The sequence below is a fragment of the Erinaceus europaeus genome, chromosome 13 (genome assembly GCF_950295315.1).
Source record: "Erinaceus europaeus chromosome 13, mEriEur2.1, whole genome shotgun sequence".
Taxonomy (NCBI): domain Eukaryota; kingdom Metazoa; phylum Chordata; class Mammalia; order Eulipotyphla; family Erinaceidae; genus Erinaceus; species Erinaceus europaeus.
This window is the reverse complement of record NC_080174.1, coordinates 42,454,364-42,479,403: the sequence shown is the minus strand read 5'-3', so window position 1 is coordinate 42,479,403 and position 25,040 is coordinate 42,454,364. Positions and strand designations below refer to the sequence as shown.

General features: G+C 41.5%; 1 protein-coding gene across 3 annotated transcripts in view; it reads right to left on the bottom strand.

Moving 5' to 3' along the window:
• The window catches only part of WDTC1 (WD and tetratricopeptide repeats 1), a 58,704-nt gene that overhangs the window by 10,639 nt on the left and 23,025 nt on the right, over nucleotides 1-25,040 (bottom strand). For all 3 annotated transcript variants that reach the window (XM_060205621.1, XM_016192296.2, XM_060205622.1), the window contains 7 exons: nucleotides 12,664-12,710; nucleotides 11,312-11,423; nucleotides 6,234-6,421; nucleotides 3,684-3,866; nucleotides 2,630-2,724; nucleotides 1,812-1,927; nucleotides 53-128 (listed from right to left, as the gene is read on the bottom strand). In XM_060205621.1, coding sequence (XP_060061604.1) covers nucleotides 53-128; nucleotides 1,812-1,927; nucleotides 2,630-2,724; nucleotides 3,684-3,866; nucleotides 6,234-6,421; nucleotides 11,312-11,423; nucleotides 12,664-12,710 — 817 coding nt within the window. The remainder of the gene's footprint in view (nucleotides 1-52; nucleotides 129-1,811; nucleotides 1,928-2,629; nucleotides 2,725-3,683; nucleotides 3,867-6,233; nucleotides 6,422-11,311; nucleotides 11,424-12,663; nucleotides 12,711-25,040) is intronic.

The window sequence follows — 25,040 nt, the reverse complement described above, 5'->3', positions numbered from 1 at the left end:
ACTCAAGTTCCCCAAGAGAGACATCCTAAGAGATAGCCAAGAGAGAACTTACCCCCTGTGGAGTGGCATTTTCTAGGCAAGAGGAAGGTATATGGCCGCTGCTTATAAGTCAAGTCAAACAAATAGACCTACAGTAGAGGGGTCAAGAAAAGAGATACAGGCTATGAGGTCAGAATGTAGCTAGACCATGCATAAGTCTTGGTGCTTCTCAAGTATTAAGCATGGAACTATTGACCAAGGCTTGGAGGCATTTCTAAGAGCTTCTTGAACTACTGTCTTTAATTAGAATCACATGTTTAAATTGAAAAGGTCCTCCAAGTTCATAAGGCAAAATGCCTCATTTTATCGAGGGGAACACTAAAGCCTCAGAAAAGGGAAGCAATTTACCCAACTAACATTGCTAGTTATTTTTCTCAGAACACAGCATTTATTATTGCTTAACATTTATTGAATTCTTACTTTGTTCCAGGAACTCTGCTAAGTGTTTTATATGATTTATCTCATTTCATCCTAGAAACCACCTCATAAAAAGTACAATTATCATCACCTTCTATAAATGAAGAAATGCAGGTTGAGAGCTTAAGTACTTTATATAGTAGAATGTGGCACAGCTTGTTCTCACAGTCAAATCTGTCTGGCTACAAACAACTCTTCTAGAATGCTTCTCCCTCCTATCCCCATGTTACTTTTAGGTAAGATGATGGTTCAACTCTCCGAAACCTGAATCCTGTTCTAAATTCAGGTACTCATCTATTTTCCACTTAGTTTATTTTAAAATATTTTTGTTAAGGGAGTGGTAGCGCACGCAGTACTAAGCATAAGGACCCGCCCAAGGATCCGAGTTTAAGTCCCAGGCTCACCACCTGCAGGGGGGAACACTTCACAAGCAGTGAAGCAGGCATGCAGGTGTCTGTCTTTCTCTTTCCCTCTCTATCTCCCCCTCCTCTCTCAATTTCTCTCTGTCCTATCCAATACAAATGGAAAAAATGGCCTCCAGGAGCAGTGGATTTGTAGTGCTGGCACCAAGTCCCAGAGATAACCCTGAAGGCAAAAATAAATAAATGAATATTTTTGTTAAAATTATTTATTAATGAGAGAGAAAAAATATCAGAGTACCACTCTGGCAATGTGATGCTGGGAATTGAACTCAGGACCTCATACTTAAGACTCCAATGTGCCATCTCTATGCCACCTCCCTAGATACCACCCCATCTCTTTTGTATATGATCAACCCTTGCCTTGTAATGTCAATTGTTTTCTTGCACTATAGCCCATTATCCTGGAATAGATCCTATTTCACTTTCCCGTCCCTAATGCCTATGTAAAGCTAGTCCCATAGTAAATACTTGGTGAGTGCTTACAGAACAAGTGAATTTATGCAAGGCTTACTAAATATCCTCACTGAGAGAAGACACAAAATTCATTTTCAAATAACATTTCCCAAAGCTGGTCCTACACCACAACCTGGCTGAATGCTCTGAGCTCCAGGATTTCCTCCTAGGAAAATAGCAGAATAAGAAAATGAGGTTCAGAAAAATGAAAAGATTTGTTCAAAGTTCTACTACATAGCCAGTAAACAGAAGGCCAACATTCGAAGATAGATTTGTCAATCTAATCTGGAGTTATGCTCAGAAGAAAGGCGGAGCCAAGCATCTTTCTAGGAATTCTAACGATGCCACATCATCCTCACATTTCATTTGTAACATCATTAAATGAGGCTCTTGCTTCTCTCTGCCTCAGAGCAGTGGATGTGCAGTGCACAGCCTCCTGACTACGGGTACAACGTGGTGGTAGGGCACAGACATAAATACCTGCTCCCCTCCTATGTTGACCAGAAGCTCTGTGCCACTGGGGCTGAATGTCACATAGGTGGCGACCAACACTCTCAGACGGTTGTTGTAGTCAGGCATCTTCACTGGCAGGTGACCTGTGGGGAACAACCCAGTCACCCTAGTGTGAGGTTCCTAGCACCTTTAAAAGGGATAGGGAGTTGGGTGAAGTCAGCCAGAAAAAGTTAAAACTGAGTCCTTAATAGTCCTTAATAGCATAGGCTGGGTCAAGTGCTCCAGCTGCTTTATTTTGTTTAGTTATTAACTCCATTTTAGAGCAAAGAATTTTAAGACTCATTCAAGGTAAGTGTGCCAAAGGTCACATGACAGCCATTTAGTGATAGTCAGGATCAAAGTTAAGGTCTGGGGAGTCGGGCGGTAGCACAGCGGGTTAACCACATGTGGCGCAAAGTGCAAGGACTGATGTAAGGATCCCAGTTCAAGCCCCTGGCTCCCCACCTACAGGGTAGTCACTTCACAAGCGGTGAAGCAGGTCTGTTGGTATCTATCTTTCTCTCCCCCCCTCTCTCAATTTCTCTGTCTTATCCAACAACGGCAACAATAATAACTACAACAATAAAACAAGGGCAACAAAAGGGAATAAATAAATAAATAAAAATTTTTTAAAAGTTAAGGTCTGTATAACTCTGTTGCTCTTTTTCTGATCTTTTTTTTTCTCGCACATGCTTACACACATACCCTCCTGCTCTTCGCTACCAAGCCATGATGCCTCCTTGAACTGCCCCAAAGAAAGCCAGTATTCAGGTAAGAATCAGAGTTAGAGCTGGGCTGAACACTACCTGCTACATAATACTGGGCTGCACCATCTGGAAGAGGCTTCTGCCGGTCACAGAAGGTGTGAACACCTGCCGAAGGGCTCTGCTTCATGCTCTTTCTGGTGGGAAGGCAAACATATAAGTTAGAACCTGAGTTGTACCACTGACTAGATCAGATCATATTCTCTATAGGAAATCCTAAGTTGTATCCCAAGAGATGCAGGAGTTATCTTTCTTCCTTACCTCAGCAACTCCCTACACCCATCAACTAGATTTCTGGGGACACATATATTATAGTGCTTTCCCAATGGGGCGTTCTTATTGTCTTGGTACTCATGACCACCCTATTATCTCCATTTTACAGATAAGGAAGCTAAAGCTCAAGGTGGACTCCAAGTCATGTGTGTGAGGAACAGCAGTAATTGCCCAAACCTACAAATGACAGTAAAGCAGGTCAGACATTTCCTGTATCTGCCCCAGAAGTCCACTAAGAATCCAGACTGGCAAAAGGGCCTACATCTGGGGTTTCTGAAGAGGTTCTGAGTATATTCAACTTTTGTTAAAAAAAAAAAAAAAAAAAGAGCGGTAGCGCAGCAGGTTAAACACACGTGGCGCAAAGTGCAAGGACCAGCATAAGGATCCCATGTCAAGCCCCCGGCTCCCCACCTGCAGGGGAGTCGCCTCACAGGTGGTGAAGCAGGTCTGCAGGTATCTTTCTCCCCTCTATCTTTCTTTCCTCTCTCCATTTCTTTCTGTCCTATCCAACAATGATGACATCAACAGCAATAATAACTACAACAACAATAAAAACAAGGGCAACAAAAAAGGAAATAAATATTAAAAAATTAAAAGAAGATTATACTGTAATAACTGCAAATACAGTAAAAGAGCAGGCAGAAATATTATACAGATTTTTTTCTTTCAGATGATAAATGACTGGTAATTTATTATTTTTTCTAATTTCCAAAGCAATCATAAGTTTTAATTTAAAAGAACCCTAATAATAATAATAAAGAGGGCAAGAGAATGAAGGAAAGGCAACATGTTCTTAGGGACTTGCATGCTGAGCTATTTGTACCTGTGGTTATGAATCATGCGGATGTCATAGAGTCTCACAAATGGCCCACTGGCCCCTACTGCCAAGCAATTATTGTCCTGTGGGTTGACAGTGAGGCACTTGGCCTCCACCAGTTGGCCACAGTACTCTGTCAGGTCAATCAGCACATCCGAGTGTTTGCTGTTCTCTCGAAGGTCATACTGGCTGTGAAAGAGGGCAGAGTTAGGGGACTGGGAGCTGCATGAGTCCATTTGTGGAAGGCAGAAGAGAAGCAATATTCCACTCCTAGTGAACCTTCCTTTTTTGCATAGTGTCCCCATGTTGTGATAGGTCCTTGCCCATGGTAATGTGTGTCCTCTGTCCCAGGAGCACTTTCTCAGCCCTGCTATACCATTTTTAAGAACAGATGTTGCTACTAAGTATTATTACAAATGATCAGTAACACTTGGTAAGAAATTTCTTTGTGTCCAGTATTGTTCCTAAGTGTTACGTAAGTATTATCTAATTAAATCCTCATATTACCTCTAAGTGCCATTATAACACTGAAATTCAAACAAGTGAAATAACCTACTTGGGATGACATTGCTAGTAAGTACAGAGTAGGGATAGTTTTCTAAGGCTACATTTTAGTTAATCCGCTCTGATCCTTTTTAATTATAACACACACACACACACACACACACACACACACACACACAATTTTAAATGTAGCACCAGAGAATGAACCCAGGGTCTTGTGCATGTATGATACTAGTGAACAATCTCTTTGCTCACTTAAAATGTGTGTTTGGGGCAAAGGTCTGTGGCACACCTGATTAAATGCAACGTCACAGTACACAAGGACCTGAGTTTAAGCCCCTGGTCCCCACCTGCAGGGGGAAAGCTTTGTGAGTGGTGAAGCAGTGTTACAGGTGTCTATTTCTTTCCCTCTCAATTTCTGACTACCTTTATCCAATAAATTAAAAAAAAAAGTGTGTGTGTGTGTGTGTGTGTGTCTGAGGTGGCTGGGGGTAGATAGTATAATGGTTATGCAAAGAGACTCTCATGCCTGAGGTTCCAACGTCCCAGATTCAATCCCCTGCCCCACCATAAGACAGAGCTGAATAGTGCTCTGGTAAATAAATTAAAAACTAGAGAAAAAGAAATTAAAAGTATGGACACAGGACCAAAAAAAAAGTGTGTGTGTGTAATTCTTTTTTAAAAATATGAGATAGAGCTCATATTATCATGAATACTCCACTATTCATAGTGTTCCCATGGTGACAGAGATTAAATCTAGCACCTCAGACATGGTAAGGCATGTGCTCTACCCACTGAGCCATCTTCCCAAACCCCTTTAGTTTTCATTTTGATCTAGATTATTGCAGGAAACAAACAAAAAGTATGGAGGTGACAGAAAAGAAATGAGAGGTCACCTAAGAGCTACCAAGTGCCAAGTCAAGCCCAAAAGTCCCTCCAGGTGGTAAGTCAGATGCCAAAATATCCACCTAGCTACAGGATACTACCATCACTGCAGCCTGGTAGAACCTCTTCTTGCACACAGGTCATTCAAAGAGTTGGAAGGATATTACCTATGTGCTCACCTATCTTTTGCTTAGGCATCTGTAACAATCTCTTCACTGTTTGGCTTCAATCTGATGAGTGATGGTTTAGAAAGATAAATCAAAGAGTAAAGTGCTCTCCTAAAGATTCCTCAATATTCTACCATGAGTTTATTTTTACCAAAGTCCTCAGAGTCTTGATTTCTAAAACCTTGATTTCACCTGTCTTTACAAGCTTGCTCCTCAGTTTTCTAAATGGACTACAGAATTCTTTATCTTGGTTTTATTTGTTTGCTTGTTTTGTTTGTTTACCAAAGCATTGCTCAGCTCTGACTTACGGTGTTGTGGGGAACTGAACCTGGGGCTTCACAAGCGGTAGAGCAGGTCTGCAGGTGTCTATCTTTCTCTCTCCCTAGCTTACCCTCCCCTCTCAAATTCTCGCTATCCTATCCAAAAAATTAAAAAAATGGTCACAGGAGCAGTGGATTTGTAGTGCAGGCACCGAGCCACAGTGATAACCTTAGAGGCAAAAAAAGAAAAAAAGGGACAAAGGTGTTCAGTAAGGGATACAGACCAAAATGTAAACCAAGTAAATACTGGGTTGCCAGGAAAGTCATGAAGCATTTTTGCATAGAAAAACAGAAAAATAAGTCATGACTCTTCCTATGACCCAATATAAGGACTCCATATGACAACTGGAGTTGTAGAGAATAAAATTAAGGCACCAAAATACACACGTCATTCAGAAAGTCAGTAGGATATTACCCATGTATTCATTTACCTTTTGCATAGCATCTGTAATATTGGGTTGGTGTGTGGGGTCTACTTTAGAATAGGTAACAAAGGAGGAAGGAAGATGAGGGTGAAGTAACCAAATATTTCCAGCTGAGTTTGTCCATAGATAACTGCCCTGGATGGAACTGAAGGAGTCAGGTTTTGGACAAAAAGCAGTACAGGTAGATGGGTCAGGGGAGCCATACAGTGGGAACTGGGTAAGCATGGGCCCCACCCGATTGCTTCGGGCCCTTACCGGATCATCCCATCCTCAGCAGCACTCCAGAATGTGTTGGGCCACATGGGCGCTGTGGCAATGCGTTTCACTCGGTTCGTGTGGTCTCCAAACATGTGGATCGTCTCCTTTACTGTCAGATCGTGGACATGCACCTTGGAGTCAGCTGCCCCAGTGATCAAGATGCGGTCCCCAGCATGAGGCAGGAACTGCTCCAGAGAGATTGAAGATGAGATTGGCAGACAGTGGGGGCAGGTGATCACAGATGGGAGACTAGCTTGGATGTCAGTGCCCTTTTTCTCTGTCCATATCAGGTAATGAAGTTAATCCATTCAAGGTATTCTATCAAGAAAACTTTGATTCTTGAGCATTAGTCTAAAGATCAAAATCAAGACACATACCCTTAGTCTGCCAGAGTGCTCCTAACCTATACCAAGCTGGATGATCCCTTTTCCTCTAATTCCTTCCTTAGATTGATATTGAATGGATGATAACCATACTTAGTACCATTACTAAGTGGTACCATGGGCCTGAAACCACAGTAGTTATTTTATTGACATTTAAAAGTATTAAACCATGAAAATTAAGGCATGGTACTAATAGGCAATATCTCTATTCAATCCTAAACCTGCCTGACTCTCATATACCACAGCTCCTTCATGATGACAATTTAATAAACTGAGGATTAAGTAAAAAGTAGTTTTAAAATGAAAAGGGTTTTCAGCATTTCATGGCTTCAAACATTTCTGGAGAGCAACACAGTAATATATAACAAAAATTAAAAAAAAACAAAACTGTTTCTAACTTTTGAATCCAAACCTTCTCTTCTGTGAAATAATTAAAACACCACACACACACACACACACACACAGACACACACACACACACACAGACACACACACACACACACACACACACACACACACACACACACGCCCAGAGCAGCAGCACTCCTTATAATAGCCAATGCTGGAGAAACACCTTTGGGAGAGGTGGAGCATCAAGAAGATACTTTTCTTTGTGACCTTTGTAAAGAACAAGAACCCACTATTCTTTGTCCTGGGAGATGGCACAGTGGATAAAGCACTGGCCTCTCAAGCATGAGGTTCCTGAGTTTGATCCTTGGCATCACACTTGCCAGAGTGATACTCTGGTGTTCTCTCCCCCTCCCCTCCCACACATTCTTTCTCCCCTACATACTCTCTCATTAGTGAATAAATAATAATAATAAAAAAACTAACAAAAACACTATGATGATGAAGTTGAAAACAAAACACTCCAGGTGACATATAGTATAAACAAACTTATCTTTCAATTTCTTAAGAGTTGTATGTATCCTCTAGCTTTGAGGAAGGAAAATACTTGGGTATAGTAATTTTTTCCTCCAAAGTTATAAAGATTCAAGAATCTGTATTTATTTATTTTTGGTATATACAAAGCATGTGCTCTATCACTGAGCTATATTCCTAGCCAAGGTATATTTTCTAAAAATATCTTTTTTTAAAATATTGTATTTATTAATTAATGAGAATGATAGGAGAAAGAAGTGGACATCACACTGCTACATGTGCTGCCAGGGGTTGTGTTGATCATTATGCCAGGTCTGCTGCATTGCTTAATGTTGTGGTCTATTTACATAATCACTGTTTTGCCTGAGACCCGCCCTGCCTGCAGGGCACTGGTTTAATCCCCACTGGTTAGATGGAATTCACGCTCTTTTCCTTCTCTCCACCCACTCTCCTACCCATTTCCTTTTCCAGCTGGCCACTTACGCCTCGGAAGATATAAAGGCAGATTCTTTTCTGATGAACAAACACACTGGATTGCGTTCCCACTCAGCCATGAGTTCTTGGTCGTCTCTCTCCCGCCTGCAAAGCTAGCCCGGCAGAGTTAGACTCAGGACCTCATGCTTGAGAGTTCAGTGCTTTATCCATTGCGCCACCTCCCATATCACTCAAAATATCTTTTAATATTAACTGGATACTTTGTCCCAATCCACAACAAGGCTTAAATGAGTGCTTGAAGTAGGACATCATTCTGTATATATATGTATTTTTTATTCCAGGGTCATCACTGGGGCTCAGTGCCTGCACTACTAATCCACTGCTCCTGGAGGCCATTTTTCCTTTCTGTTGCCCTTGTTGTTGTTATCATCATTGTTGTTACTGCTGCTGCTGCTACTATTGTTGGATAGGACAAAAAGAAATTGAGAAAGGAGGGGAAAATGGGGTGGTGGGGAGAGAAGACACCTGCAGAACTTATGCCAGTATATGAGCTTCGTGCCCTGTGAACTTAACCCGCTGAGCTACCGCCTGTCCCCCCCATCATCCTGTATTTTAACAATGAATTCAGACTTGACTAAATGTTCACACAAGAGCAACAACTCACTCCTTTCATAAAATCTTCTCTAATGACACACTCTAAGGACAAGAGATGGATGCAGTATGTGGAATTTAATCACCTTTAGACACAACTAGTGGTCTTTAATACTATCTAGAGACAACATGCACAACAAAAATTACGGGTGAGCCATTTCAGTTTGTCACATACTAGTTGCCACCAGGGGGAGCCCATGGGCTAAATAACTAGTGTTTCACTATCAGAAGAGAATTTTTTTTTTTTTTGTTTTACTTTTATTGGCTGGGGTTAATGGATTAGAGTACATCTGTTTATACATTCGTATGGTTTCCCTGTATAACAGGTGTCTGCTGCACACTTTTATTACCCCCTCATCAGGGGGCCTCAAAACCCTTCTTCCCCCCAGAGACTTGGCTTTGCTGTAGTATACCTCCTCCAGTTCAGTACTACTTTGTTGTAGTGTTGCCCCCCTCCATAACTCCTTCCAAGTTCCACATACATGAAGTTATACTGTATTCATCCTTTTCTTGACCTATCCCACCCAACAATTTTTTATCTGTTACTATCAAAGGTGAGGCAGAGACTGAGATTTATGAGTTTTCTGTTCTGCTGTTTATGCCTTTGATGGTTGGCCTTGGTTTACTCACATTGGTCACATCACCCTGTTCTTTCTGCTCTTCTTTTTCCTATATGGTTGGTCCTTTTGTTGCTTTTGCTTTAGTTTCCATTTATACTCTACTACAGATCACCTCATTTGTAGTTAAGATTTCCTTTACATCTTTTCTTGTAGTACTCCTTCCCCCCCAATTGTTGTTGTTATTGTCATTGCTGCTGTTGTTGTTGGACAGGACAGAGAGAAACTGAGAGAGGAGGGGAAGACAGGGAGGGGAAGAAAGATAGATACTTGAAGACCTGCCTCACTGCTTGTGAAGTGACCTCCCCCTGCAGGGCTCAGCAACTTTGGCTTCCTCTCAGCTTCTCCTATATCTAGTTTTTGGCTATTATCTAGATGTGGAAGGAAAGTTTTCTGTAGTAGTTGCTCTAAATATACTCTCTGCTTCTCTCTTTCTCTTCATCTTCAGGGACCACTGAAACTTTCAAATTCTTCCTCTGATGGAATTTTGCTAACTCACAAAGGACTTCTTCTTCTTCTTCTTCTTCTTCTTCTTCTTCTTCTTCCTCTTCCTCCTCCTCCTCCCCCTTCCCCTCCCCCCCCTCCTCCTCCTCCTCTTTCTCCTTCTTCTTTTTTCCTTATTCTTCCTCAACTGCTTTGTTTTCCTAGAGTATGGAGTTCTTGTCTTCTAATTTTGCTATTCTATTCTCAAGCTGATTTATTCTGGATACAAGGCCTCTCAAGTAGGCTCATGCTGTCAAGGCTATCTTTTAGCTCCTATACTTTTTCTTGGTACTCTCCTTGTGAAATTCTTAACTCTTTGGTGAGTAGGTGTTGAGATTCCTTTTTTTGTTTGTTTGTTTCCTTTTTACCAGAACACTGCTCAGCTCTGGCTTCTGGTGGTACAGGGGATTGAACCTGGGACTATGGAACCCCAGGCATGAGAGTCTCTTTGCATAACTATTATGCAATCTAACCCCATCCTAAGTCTTGAGATTTCTTTTTTTTTTTTTCCTCTAGGGTTATTGCTGGGCTTGGTGCCTGCACCATGAATCCACTGCTCCTGGAGGCCATTTTTCCCCCTTTTGTTGCCCTTGTTGTTGTAGCCTCATTGTGGTTATTATTATTGCCACTATTGATGTTGTTTGTTGTTGGATAGGACAGAGAGAAATGGAGAGAGGAGGGGAAGACAGAGAGGGGGAGAGAAAGATAGACACCTGCAGACCTGCTTCAACGCCTGTGAAGCGACTCCCCTGCAAGTGGGGAAGCGGGGGTTCAAACCGGGATCCTTACCCGATCCTTGTGCTTTGCACCACATGCGCTTAACCCACTGCGCACCGCCTGACCCCTGGTCTTGAGATTTCTTAACTAGAGTTTGTATGTTATATTTGGAATCATGAATGGTCTTCATAATTAGTTTTCTGAAAATCATATTCAGACATGTTTTCACAATCCTTATGGAGATGAATATATTTTTTTCATGTTTTTGTTGATTGTGGTTTCTGCTATTGTGTTTTTGTGGTGGTGTGGTGGGGCAGGAGTGTCTTCCCTGTTTACTTAGATTCGGTTGGGGTAAACCCTCAGTGGGTGATTCAATATGGTTTCCCATGACTATATCATCACCACCTTAATGCCGTATCTTTTTTTTTGTCACCAGGCTTATTGCTGGGTTCAGTGACTGCATGATAAATTTACCACTCCTGGTGGCTATTTTTCCTTTTATTTCTTTCTATTTTATTTGGTAGGACATAGAGAAAGAGAGGGGGAGGAGAGGATATATATATATATAGAGAAGACACCTGCAGACCTGTTTCTGTGAAACTTCCCCTCTGTAGGTAGGGAGTGGGGGCTCGAACCTGGGTCCTTGTGGTAATAGATATTACTACTACCCAACCCCTATACGTCATGTCTTAACAGTCTACAGCCTATGTCTGGATGATCTTACTCCACTTTTGTAAAGAACCTACAGGCAGCTTAGCAAGAGGAAGCAGAGCATGAAAAAGAGGCAAGATTTTTAGGAATCACCAAAGATGCTCAGGTCACAAAGGTGTGACTACAGGGACACATACATGCAAGCATAACCATACTCAAAGGACTTTTTACTTGCTCTGTGATTCATCCCACTTACCTTGACAGAGAAAATATTTGCAGTGTGTCCCGTGTGCATGGAGAGCAGCTTCTTGTGATTCAATGGGTCCCATACAATTGTATGCTGATCATCAGAGCCAGAGGCCAGTAAGCTGCAAGCAGAAAAAGAGGTTCTTTTAAAAAAAAATTTATTTTATTTGATTGGATAGAGAGAAATTTAGAGGGAAGGAGAGAGATAGAGACACTGCAGACCAGCTTCACTGCTTGTGAAGCTTTCCCCCTGTAAGTGGGGACTGGGGGCACCTAGGTTCGTCTGCACTTAAGTGCACCACCATCTGGCCCCGAGGTTCTGTCTTCTCATCAATTTCTTGGACTGCTTCTCCTTTTCCACACCCCCAAAGGATAAGATACTAGGCCATACAGAACTTTATGAACCATAGATAGCATATAATTCAAAAGTTATCTAGCAAAATATCAGTCGACTGTTTTTGGTTTTGTTTTAAGAACTCACTATTATTATTATTTACTGGATATAGAGAGAGAAACTTAAAGGAGAGGGGGAGGCAAGAGACAGGGCTTGAACCTGGATCTTTGTACACTGTAATGTGAGTGCTTAACCAGGTGTGCCACCACCTGGGCCCCTTTATTGTTATCTTAAATGCATCAATAAAAGTTTGGACAGTCCTCCAACATTCCATCTATCTGGGAATTATTGTTTAACTGTGTGTTGACAGACTAAACTCAAAAACATAGGCCAGGAAGGTAACAAAGTGGTTATGCAAAAGACTGATGCTTGTGGCCCCAAGTGCTAAACTCAATCCCTGGCACAACCATAAGCCAGATCTGAGCAGGACTCTGGCTAAAAAAAAAAAGTAGAGGCAGAATAGCTCACTTGGCTTAGATGTCTGCTTTGCTACACACTCAGCTACACAATCAGGTTTGAGCCCCTGGTATAGCATGGGAATATAATGGCACTGGGGGTAGCTTTAGTGCTGCAAACCCCCCCCCGCACACACCACCACTTTCCTTCCCTGAAAAAAAGGCAGCCTGGAGCAGTGAAATTATACATATGTGAAGCCCTAGAGATTAAAAAAAAAAAACCCAGAAACTTTTTAATTTTTTTAAACCAGACTACTGCTCTCTGGCATATGGAGGTGACAAGGACTGAAACTGGGACCTAAAATCCTCATGAGTAAACTCTTTTGCATAACCATTATGCTATCTCCCTAGCCTCCAAAGAAAAAAACCTTCAAACTTAAAAACATCGAGAAGAGCAGTCACTTGGTTCTACTATTTAATATAGGTCTGTCAAGAAAAAGGGAAATCTCTTTTTTTTTTTCCAGCCTCCCACTTTTTCTCCACCACTCTTCAGAAGCTCCAGCTTATACTTACTCTCCTTTCTCATTCCATTCCAGACAGTTGACACATCCCGAATGACCCTGGGAGCATAAATAGAAAGAAGAGAATCAGTTAGTTGTCTTGGGGAACTCTGAGCCATAGAGAGGTTTCATTGACCCCATTCTGTCAAATGTAAAGTTGAGGTATAATATAGTAAACAGTGAGTCAGAGAGATAGTTCACCTGATAGGATGTGTGCCCTGCCATGTGCACGACACAAAGTTGACCCCCAATGGCATATGGGGTGTGTTATGGCACAGGAGAAGCCTGGGTGTTATGGTGTCTCTCCCTCTCTATGAAACAGCTGTCTGAAGCTGCCAGTTAGGAAAAAAGAATAAAGTGAGATCCAACATTAAGGAAAAGTGAGATTCAAACCAATTTCTGTTTCTACTTCTAGATGGGGCATGCAAACCTTTCCTTTAGGAACAATCCTTCAATCACTCATAGAAAAATCTGTCCAGGGAGTCGGGCTGTAGCGCAGTGGGTTAAGCGCAGGTGGCGCAAAGCACAAGGACCGGCATAAAGATCCCGGTTCGAACCCCGGCTCCCCACCTGCAGGGGAGTCGCTTCACAGGCGGTGAAGCAGGTCTGCAGGTGTCTATCTTTCTCTCCTCCTCTCTGTCTTCCCCTCCTCTCTCCATTTCTCTCTGTCCTATCCAACGACGACAACAACAATAATAACTACAACAATAAAACAACAAGGGCAACAAAAGGGAATAAATAAAATAAATATTGAAAAAAAAAAAAAAAAGAAAAATCTGTCCAGAGGGTCATTTAACCCAATGGCAGCCAACTAACTAGAAAAAATGAACTAGAAAGTAGGTCTTTCATTTATATATATGACAAATTATATAATTCTGGGGATATTCAGCTTATGCCAGGCACTGTTCAGATGCTACGGGGATAGTGGTGTACAAAACAAAGTCCTGATCTTTTGAAATTGGCTTCAGGTAGGTGGAGCCAGATATAAAAAGGTAAACTGGGCTAGAATCTTGAGCCTGGGGATATCAACTGAGAAACACAGGGAGAGCGAGACAGTTAATAGTAGATGATGAAATTGAAAGTATGCAGAGACAAATCATAACTAAACTAAGCTTATGAGAATCATAGGAAATAGAATCCATGACAAGAAGGTATGCAATGGCAAAAAAATAAAAATAAAACAAAAAACCAATGAGCTCTATAAAGGAGAACGAGAGAATGAGTCACTACAGATTCTCAAATATTAGTTTTTGCTTTCCCACATGTCCTAATGAAAATTTGGTTTTCGTTTAATTACCTGTCTATATATGGCTATGTGTTTCAGATTTGTAAATCCAATATCCTTGCTTCAGACAAGTTCAGGAATTTAGGAATAAGACAAATTGGACATGATATTTACCTGGGTACACGGAATGGCTCAGAAATGGGCCTATGGCACTAATCAGAGACAAGTTGCTGGGAGTTTCTGGAAAAGCAGGTTTTTTTTTCTTTTTTTTAAAATTCTTTTATTATTTTCTCTTGTTGCCCTTGTTTTGTTTTTTTTTTTTGCCCTTGTTTTTTATTGTTGTAGTTATTATTGCTGTTGTTGTTGTCATCGTTGTTGGATAGGACAGAGAGAAATGGAGAGAGGAGGGGAAGACAGAGCGGGGGAGAGAAAGATAGACACCTGCAGACCTGCTTCACCACTTGTGAAGCGACTCCCCTGCAGGTGGGGAGCCAGTGGCTGGAACCGGGATCCTTATGCTGGTCCTTGCACTTCGCACCATGTACGCTTAATCCACTGCGCTACCACCTGACTAGGTTTTTTTTTTTTTTCTTCTTTCCTGTTTTTGATTCTAGCTAGAGTTTATGAAAAATACACCTTTTACCAATGTAGCCTGGAACCCCACCTCTCCAGAGCCCTGCCCCACTAGAGAAATAGAAAGACAGGCTGGGAGTATGGATTGACCTGCCAACACCCATGTTCAGTGGAGAAGCAAATACAGAAGCCAAATTTTCCACTTTCTGCACCCCATAATGATCCTGTGTCCATGCTCCTAAACGGGTAAAAAACAGGAATGTTTTCAAGGGATGGGATGGGGTATACAGCTCTGGTGGTGGGAACTGTGTGGAATTATACCCCTCTTATCCTATGGTCTTGTCAATATTTCCATTTTATAAATAAATTAAAAAAAAAAGGAAAAAAGAAAAATACACCTTTCTCCCTTTGGATGTAGATGTACTGATGTGACACCTGGAATTGTCACCATAGAGGAAGTTAACCTGAGTAAAATCAGCACACTAAAGAAAGGTCAGGACTGGGGAGACAGCAATAATAGTTTTGCAAGCAAAAGACTCTCATGCCTGAGGCTCCAAAGCCCTGGCTTCAATCCCCAGTACCATCATAGCCAGAGCTGAGCAGTACTCTGATCTCTATCTTTATCTGTCTCTTGTTAAAAAAAATTATATGCGAGTCTGGCAGTAGCGTAGCGGGTTAAGCACACATGGCACAAAGCATAAGGATCGGCATAAGGATCCCGGATCGAGCTCCTGGCTCCCCACCTGCAGGGGAGTCACTTCACAGGAGGTGAAGCAGGTTTGCAGGTGTCTCTCTTTCTCTCCCTCTCTCTGTCTTCCTCTCCACTCTCCATTTCTCTCTGTCCTATATAACAACGACATCAATAACAACAACAATAACTACAACAATAAAAAACAAGGGCAACAAAAGGGAAAATAAATAAATATAAAAATTATATATATATACTTATATCTACATTTATATTTATCTCAGGCAAAGGAATAAGAAAAACAGATCTAGAGTGAGCAGAGTAACCAATGATGGGGCCTACTTTACTTCCAGACTTCCAGTTACTTGACCAATCTTCATTACTGTTACGCTGTTATTTGTTGTCCAGAGCATAAAACAGATAAAATTTCAACTTATTCTTTGGCTTAGTTTAAGGCAATTGGTACTTCAAGAGGCCTTTTTTTGACCTAGTAAATCTGGGTGGGGTGTGTACCTCTGCTGTGGAACTCCTACTGTATTATGACTCTGTCATTGTGCACTGAAGGTGACAGCCTATCAGTAATAATAAGTGAGGTTTTACTGTAATTGTCCTCAAACCAATAACATAAAATATGACAGTGAACAAATCCGATACTTAATATAATTCTTACACAGTAAATAATACCTTAGTAGCAGGCAAATTAAGAAAGTTGCAACCATGTTCTACAAAGGTACAGAATATTGACAAAATATCTATCATTAAAGGCTAAAGTCTTATAAACCAACATTACTTCAATTAGAAATATTACTAAAGAACTCTACAAATTAAAATTTGCTTAGGGGAGTAGGAGTGATAGCATAATGGTTATGCAATGAGACACTCATGCCTGAGGCTCTGAGGTCCCAGGTTCAGTCCCTCACACAACCAAAAGCCAGAGCTGAGCAGTGCTCTGGTATATATATTTATTTGCTTAGGAATAGATTACTTAGGAGGAGTCATTTTGATCATGACAATTAAGTCTGGCTTAGATGTAGGTAAAGAATATATAGTATAATAATAATCTATAATACAATAGGCCTATGACATCAGAATTTTTAAAATGTGTAAAAGAGAGAAGGAATTCCATGAATAGTAAAGCAGTGCTTTGGCATTTCTTTATCTCCCCATCTCTAAAAATACAGAATAAATGGGCTGTGGGGTGGGGATGGCGGCGGTGGTGGTGGTGGTGACGCACCGGGTTAAGCATACACAGTGCAAAGCAAGGACCTGTTTAGGATCCTGGTTCAAGCCCACAGCTCCCCACCTGCAGGGGAGATGCCTCACAAACAGTGAAGGAGGTCTGCAGGTGTGTCTACCCCCTCTATCTTCCTCTCCTCTCTCAATCTTCTCTGTCCTATCCAACAACAAAAACGGTGGGGGTGGGGGTGGGGGTGGATGGGAGGGGAAGATGGCCTCCAGGAGCCCTGGATTCCTATTGAGTCCCAGTGATTACCCTGGAGGCAAATAAATAAATAAAATTAAAATTGGCTGCAGTGGAAGCTCAACAGTATTTGCATATGCTTGAAGCCCAGAGTTTATCCCCAAAGTCACAAAGAAAAAAAAAAAGAAGAGAGAGAGAAAGAAATCTCACACTTTTAAGGAACTGAGGAGGGACAGTTTAGAAATGGCTTCTTCTTTCTTGACCAGAGCACTGTTCAGCTCTGGCTTATGGTGATTTGGAGAACTGAACCTGGGACTTTGAAGCCTTAGGTATGACCGTTTCTTTGCATAATTATTATGCTATCTACCCCCAGATGGCTCTTAAAGAGGAAGAGATATTTGAATGTAAAACACTAATTCCCCAGTAACCCGGGAGGTGATACAGTGGATAAAGCACTGGACTCTCAAGCATGAGGTCCTGAGTTCAATCCCCAGCAGCACATATACCAGAAAGATGTCTGGTTCTTTCTCTCTCTCCTCCTATCTTTCTCATGAATAAATAAATAGAATATTTTTTTAAAATGGCGACAATAAGAACAAAGGCAACAAAATGGGAAGAACGGCCTCCAAGATCAGTGGATTCATAGTGCAGGTACCCGAGCCCCAGCAATAACCCGGAGGCAAAAAAGAAGAAAAAAAACATTAATTCCCCAATAAAGAAATTTAAAAAAAAGAGGGAGAGAGATCTCTGTTACCAGAGTCCCTGGAAATGCTTTTTCCTTTTTAAAATTTTTTTCATTAGGGAATTAGTGTTTTGTTTTATTTTTTTATATTTATTTAATTTATTCCATTATTTTGCCCTTGTTTTATTGTTGTAGTTATTATTTGTTGTTAAAATTCGGAGGCTCCAGCTGGCCGGGCTAGCTTCACGGGCGGGTAACAGAGACGACCAGTGACATACGGCTGGGCAGGGAAGCTGTATTTCTTTATTCAGGAACGACGATTCATAAACTAACCCAAACTAATCACCAAACAAAACTCTGTTGCCTCTTTCCCCCGCGGCGGCACCCAGCACTCTCTAACTCTGCAACTCTGGAACTCTGGAACCCTCTCGGGGTTCTTTGGGGCGGGGCCAAGCGGCCCGCAAAACTAGCAGGACTGATCCAATTTTCTTGGCAGGGGGAGAGCTAGAACAACCCAATGTAAAGCATACAACAATTATTGTTGTTATTGATGTTGTCGTTGTTGGATAGGACAGAGAGAAATGCAGAGAGGAGGGGAAGACAGAGAGGGAGAGAGAAAGATAAGACACCTGCAGACCTGCTTCACCGCTTGTGAAGGGACTCCCCTGCAGGTGGGGAGCTGGGGGCTCAAACCAGGATCCTTACGGTCCTTGCGCTTTGCGCCACCTGAACTTAATCCACTGCGCTACCGCCCAACTCCTCTTGTTTTATTTTTTATTTTTTTGCCTCTAGTGTTATGGCTTGGGCTTGGTGCCTGCACTACGAATCCACTGCTCTTGGAGGCTATTTTTTCCCTTTTTTTTTACTGTTGGTCTGCTTCTAAATTTTGCTTCTAAGACCCCTTCTGTTTCATTGGTTTAATCCCCCCCTGCTTAACACTGTATTCTATTTACATAACCACTGTTAACTAAGCACCGCCCTGCCTCCAGGGCATTGGTTTCATCCTCATTGTTTTGCACGCTTTTTCCTTCTCCCCACCCCCTATCCTACCTACATCCTCTTCGGACCTGACACTTCCACCTCAGGATATATAAGGACAGGATTGTGATTAGAGATATCTTAGATTGTGCTGTGTTCCACATGAATAAAGACTGAACTGCGTACCACTCAGCCATGAGTCCCTGGTTGTCTCTCTCTCCCGCCCGCGAAGCTAGCCTGGCAACCCCCCTCATGCCACTGCTAGAGAAAATACAAGATTTTGGGGCTAGGTGGCAGTACACTTGATAAAGCACATAGGTTATTATACACAAAGATCCAGGTTCAAGTCCCTTGTGCCCACTTAAAGGGGGGAAGCTTCACAAGTGGTGTAGCAGCATTGCAGGTATCTCCCCTTCCCTATGTCTGTTTTCCTCACCAATTGTTTCTCAAGCTCTATTAAAAAAAACAAAACTAAACTAATAATGATAATAATGGCCACTAGGAGTTGTGGTGGTATGCAGGCATCTATCTGTAGTGACAACCCTGTTGACAAAAATAGATAAATAAGGCTGTTTTTCCTTTTGTTGTCACTGTTGTTGTAATTATTATTACTGTTATTGCTGCCATTGTTGGATAGGATAGAGAGAAACTGAGAGAGGAGGGGAAGACAGAGGGGGAGAGAAAGACAGACACCTGCAGACCTGCTTTATTGCTTGTGAGGTGACCCCCCTGCAGGTGGGGAGCCAGTGGCTTGAACTGGGATCCTTTTTTTTTAAAATTAAGTTTTTATTTATTTATTTATTTATTTATTTATTTATTTATTTTCCTTTTTGTTGCCCTTGTTGTTTAACATTGTTGTGGTTATTAATGTCATTGTTGTTGGATAGGACAGAGAGAAATGGAGAAAGGAGGGGAAGACAGAGAGGAGGAGAGAAAGACACCTGCAGACCTGCTTCACTGCTTGTGAAGCGACTCCCCTGCAGGTGGGGAGCCGGGGGCTCGAACTGGGATCCTTACGCAGGTCCTGGCGATTTGCGCCACATGCGCTTAACCCGCTGTGCCACCGCCCGACTCCCGAACTGGGATCCTTATGCTGGTCCTTGCACTTCACGCCAAGTGCACTTAACCCACTGCACCACTGCCGAGCCCCCATAAATGATTATTTTATATGTGTGATCTTATCATTATTCTCCTTTTACATATAAGAAATATCTGTTCATAACCTTTACCCATTTCTCAATGTGCTATATACAAGTTACTGAGAGAAAAGGGAATAAATAATTGGATAAACTTGGGAGTTGGGCAGTAGCGCATTGGGTTAAGTGCAAGTGGTGTGAAGCACAAGGACCTGCGTAAGGATCCTGGTCGAGCCCCCGGCTCCTTATTTACAGGGGAGTTGCTTCACAGGCAGTGAAGCAGGTCTGCAGGTGTCTTTCTGTCTCTTCTCCTCTCTCCATTTCTCTCTGTCCTATCCAACAATGCTGACATCAATAACTACAACAACAATAAAAACAACAAGAACAACAAAAGGGAAAATAAATAAATATAAATTTTTTTTTTTTAAAAATTGGTTCATGTCTATGACAGCATCAAATAACTTTCTACCACAATAGAAGAAGAAAAGACCTTCAGGTTTTTGGAATATGCTTAAAAGGCCCTTGAAGATACATTCTGGCTTACAAAAACCTGTAGCCCAGTTTACATAGCTATATATAAGAAACTTTTTAACTACAGTACAGTCACCTATAAGTTTAACTTAACCACTGACTTCAAATCTAAATCCTTAAAAGTTCCATTTAAACAGTAAATGTCAAAAAACATGAAAGTTAAGAGATATAAAAGGGAGGAAGGAAGGAAGGAAGGAAGGAAGGAAGGAAGGAAGGAAGGAAGGAAGGAAGGAAGGAAGAGAGGGAAAGCCAAGAGTCATTCTTTAGGCACTATCAGGCCACCCCCTCAATTGGGCCCCTAGTCAGGGAGTCCTGAGAATCCCAAACAGACATGATGGGCCTAGACTTTGAATAAATCTCTCTCCCCAATATTACCAGTCATTTCTATCAGAACAACACAATAGATCCCTTTGTGGGCCCCCATAGGACCTTGCCCTCAACTTGGATCAACAACGGCAGAGAATGTTCCATCCTCTGAAGGGAGGATGGACAACATACTCTATGCTACACCTGAGGAAGATGGGTCCTGAAATTGGAGCAGCTTGGAACTTTCCTACTCACGACCACAAAATGTGAGCTCAGATCTATAGGGATGCAGAAGTCACATAGGCTCCTAAGCTGAATATGGGCCCCAGATCAGATCAAATCAATGGAGTCAACAATATTTATACCCCTTTCCCAAAGTAGGGAGCTACTCTCTTCCCTGATCCAGCTTTCTGGTCCTTTTTCCAGCCATGACATCATGTCCCCAGACAATAACTTGGATCCACCTGCATATCAGATTTCAGGCTCAGGGGAAAAAAAAAAACTAGCATATTTACAGGCCCTTTGGAATATAACTAAAATATACCTACTAGCTATCTACAAAATGGAGAACCCCCAACTCTTCCAGCCTTTAGGTTCATGATTAGTCAACAGCTTGTTTGACTTTATATGTTTACTCTCTTTTTAGCCACCAGGTTCCAGATGCTAACATGATGCCAACCAGACTTCCCTGGACAGATAACCCCACCAATGTGTCCTGGAGCCCTGCTTCCCCAGAGCCCCACCCCACTAGTGAAAGAGAGAGACAGGCTGGGAGTATGGATCGACTGATCAACGTCCATGTTCAGTAGGGAAGCAGTTAGGAAGCCAGACCCTCCACCTTCTGCATCCCATAATGACCCTGGGTCCATACTTCTAGAGGGTTAAAGAATAGGAAAGCTATCAGGGGAGGGGATGAGATGTGGAGTTCTGATGGTGGGAAGTGAGTGGAGTTTTACCCCTCTTATCCTATGGTTTTGCCAATGCTTCCTTTTTATAAATAAAGAAAATAAAAACTAATGCAGAACTCAGCCATTAATAATCTCACATTTTTCTTATAATTATTTATTTTTCTTTTTTTAAAACATATTTATTTATTTATTATCTTCTGGTCCCCTTGTTGTAGTTATTATTGTTGTTACTGATATCATTGTTGTTGATGTCATTGTTGTTGGATAGGAGAGAGAAATGGAGAGAGGAGGGGAGGCAGAGAGGGGGAGAGAAAGATAGACACCTGCAGACTTGCTTCACTGCTTGTGAAGTGACTCCACTGCAGGTGGGGAGCTGGGGGCTTGAACCAGGATCCTTATGCCGGCCCTTGCCCTTTGCGCCATGTGTTCTTAACCCACTGCGCCACCGCCCGGTTCCTAATAATCCCACATTTTTAATGAAAAAAAGTCTGATGTGTATATGTGATAAATGTACTAAAATTCTAAAAGGGTTTATGAAGAATATCATTAAAATTTTTCTTACCTTAAAAAAAAAAAGAACCTCAACACAGTCCTACAATTAAAAATTCTACAAATGGTGGAGTCAGGCGGTAGCACAGGGGGTTAAGCACGTGTGGCGCAAAAATTCTACAAAAGGTGCAATAAAAGGTTTATTCTCTTTTTCTGTCTCACCACCCTATATATTTCATTCCTGGAAGAAGCCAATTTCATTTGTTTTTACTTATCTACTCCATGCTCATGAATGCAAAAAAAAAAAATGCAGTTACATAAATTCTTTTTCTTCTTCATTATACCAGAATCGGCAAAAATCATATTAAGATAGCCCTTAAATACATGGAAAAGATTCTCAATTTCACTCATAAGAGAAATGCAACTTAAAGCTGTACAGGGGTAGTTCAGAGGTAGTACACATGCTTTGCATGCATGAAGCTCCAGGTTTGTGCATGGGCTGAAGAGAGAGTACTCCAGGAATGTGGCCCCTTCCAGGCATTTAGCCCACGTTCCAACCCTGGCACCATATGGAAACACCATGATGTAAGGGGACACTCTAATGCTCTCTTACTTTCTCTGTGTATATGAATAAAATGAAATGTTAGTCTGGAGGTTGTAAAACTGCTCACAAGTGGGAGTCGGGCTGTAGTGCAGCAGGTTAAGCGTAGGTGGCGCAAAGCACAAGGACCGGCATAAGGATCCCAGTTTGAACCCCGGCTCCCCACCTGCAGGGGAGTCGCTTCACAGGCGGTGAAGCAGGTCTGCAGGTGTCTATCTTTCTCTCCCCCTCCCTGTCTTCCCCTCCTCTCTCCTATCCAACAACGACGACAACAACAATAATAACTACAACAATAAACAAGGGCAACAAAAGGGAATAAATAAATAAAATAAAATATAAAAAAAAAAACTGCTCACAAGTGAGACCCAGCATCAAACAAATTTAACAAAAAAGTCCTATATGGATATATTACTTTTTCATCTTTCAGATGGTAAGAAATTTAAAAGTGTGACGACAGTGTCTCTTGGTAAACTGAGTTGCACTCAGTTGTGTATAGCTACTGGAAGGACAAAGTGGTGCAACTCTCACAGAGGGAAATTTGGCAATATGTAACAGAACCACATACAAATTTACCCTCTGCCTAGCGCTCCCACTTATCCTGAACTTTTATCTCCAGAAACAGGAAAATACAGTGGGGTACAAGGTTGTTCATTATGATGTTGTAAAATTTTAAAAATATATTATTATTATTTTATTTTTTCCCTTTTTGTTGTTCTTGTTTATCATCATTGTTGTTAATGCTGTCATTTATGTTGGACAGGCCAGAGAGAAATGGAGAGAGGAGGGGAAGACAGAGAGGGGGAGAGAAAGATAGACACCTGTGAAGTGAATCCCCTACAGGTGGGGAGCTGGGGGACTGAACCGGGACCCTGATGCTGGTCCGTGAGCTTTCCGCCATGTGCGCTTAACCTGCTGTGCCGCCACCCAACTCCTGTAAATGGTCTTTATTTGTTTGTGTTTCTTTTGCTATCTTTTTGATAGAGGCAGAGAGAGGGTGGAAGTATAGTACCAAAGCTTCCTTCAATGTGGTAGGGGCTGAACTCAAATTAGGCTGTGCACAAGGCAAAGCACCACATTATCCAAGTAAGCTACTTCACCAACTCTACAAACAACTTTCAGAGTCTACACATTGGGGAGGTGGGTAGATAGCATAGTAGTTATGGAAAGAGACTCTTCTGTCTGAGGTTTTCACATTCCAGGTTCAATCCCCTGCACCATTATAAGACAGAGATGAGCAGTGCTCTGGTGAAAAAAAAAAAATCTATACATTGGAAATACATCCAAATAATAAAAGTATTATGCAGCTGTGAAAAAGAAATCTAAAAACTGCCCACACCTATGGACATCTAAGCTTTGACAAAGGGGCCCAGACTACTAAATGGGGAAGGCAGAGTCTCTTCAACAAATGGTGTTGGAAACAATGGGTTGAAACATGCAGAAGAATGAAACTGAACCACTGTATTTCACCAAATACAAAAGTAAATTCCAAGTGGATCAAGGACTTGGATGTTAAACCACAAACTATCAGATACTTAGAGGAAAATATTGGCAGAACTCTTTTCCGCATATATTTTAAAGACATCTTCAATGAAACAAATCCAGTTACAAAGAAGACTAAGGCAAGCATAAACCTATGGGACTACATCAAATTAAAAAGCTTCTGCACAGCTAAAGAAACTACTACCCAAACCAAGAGACCCCTCACAGAATGGGAGATCTTTACATGCCATACATCAGACAAGAGGCTAATAACCAGAATATATAAAGAACTTGCAAATCTCAACAACAAGACAACAAATAACCACATCCAAAAATGGGGGGAGGACTTGGACAGAATATTCACCACAGAAGAGATCTAAAAGGCCGAGAAATACATGAAAAGATGCTCCAAGTCTCTGATTGTCAGAGAAATGCAAATAAAGACAACAATGAGATACCACTTCACTCCTGTGAGAATGTCATACATCAGAAAAGGTAACAGCAGCAAATGCTGGAGAGGTTGTGGGGTCAAAGGAACCCTTTTGAACTGCTGATGGGAATGTCAATTAGTCCAACCTCTGTGGAGAACAGTCTGGAGAACTCTCCGAAGGCTAGAAATGGACCTACCCTATGACCCTGCAATTCCTCTCCTGGGGATATATCCTAAGGAACTCAACACACCCAATCCAAAAAGATCTGTGTACACATATGTTCTTGGCAGCACAATTTGTAATAGCCAAAACCTGGAAGCAACCCAGGTGTCTAACAACAGATGAGTGGCTGAGCAAGTTGTGGTAGATATATATATACAACGGAATTCTACACAGCTATAAAAAATGGTGACCGTTTTCAGTTGATCTTGAATGGACCTTGAAAAATTCGTGTTAAGTGAAATAAGTCAGAAACAGAAGGATGAATATGGGATGATAACACTCTCGGGCAGAAGCTGAAAAACAAGGTCAGAAAAAAAAAACACAAGTAGAACCTCAATTGGAATTGGCATATTAAACGAAAGTAAAAGTCTCTGGGGTGGGTGGGTGGGGCGAATACAGATCCAAGAAGGATGACAGAGGACCTAGTGGGGGTTGTATTGTTATATGGAAAACTGGGAAATGTTATGTATATACAAACTATTGTATTTACTGTCAAATGTAAAACATTAATTCCCCCAAAAAGAAATTAAAAAAAGAAATCTAAAAACTGACAGAAGTAATTTCTAAGATACATTTTTAAGTAAAACATATTTTCAGTGCTCAGGGAAATGGTACGCTGGATGTTCAAGCATGAAATCCAGAGTTCAATTCCCAGCAACACATGTGCCAGCGTGATGTCTGATTTTCTCTCTCTCCTCCTATCTTTCTCATTAGTAAATAA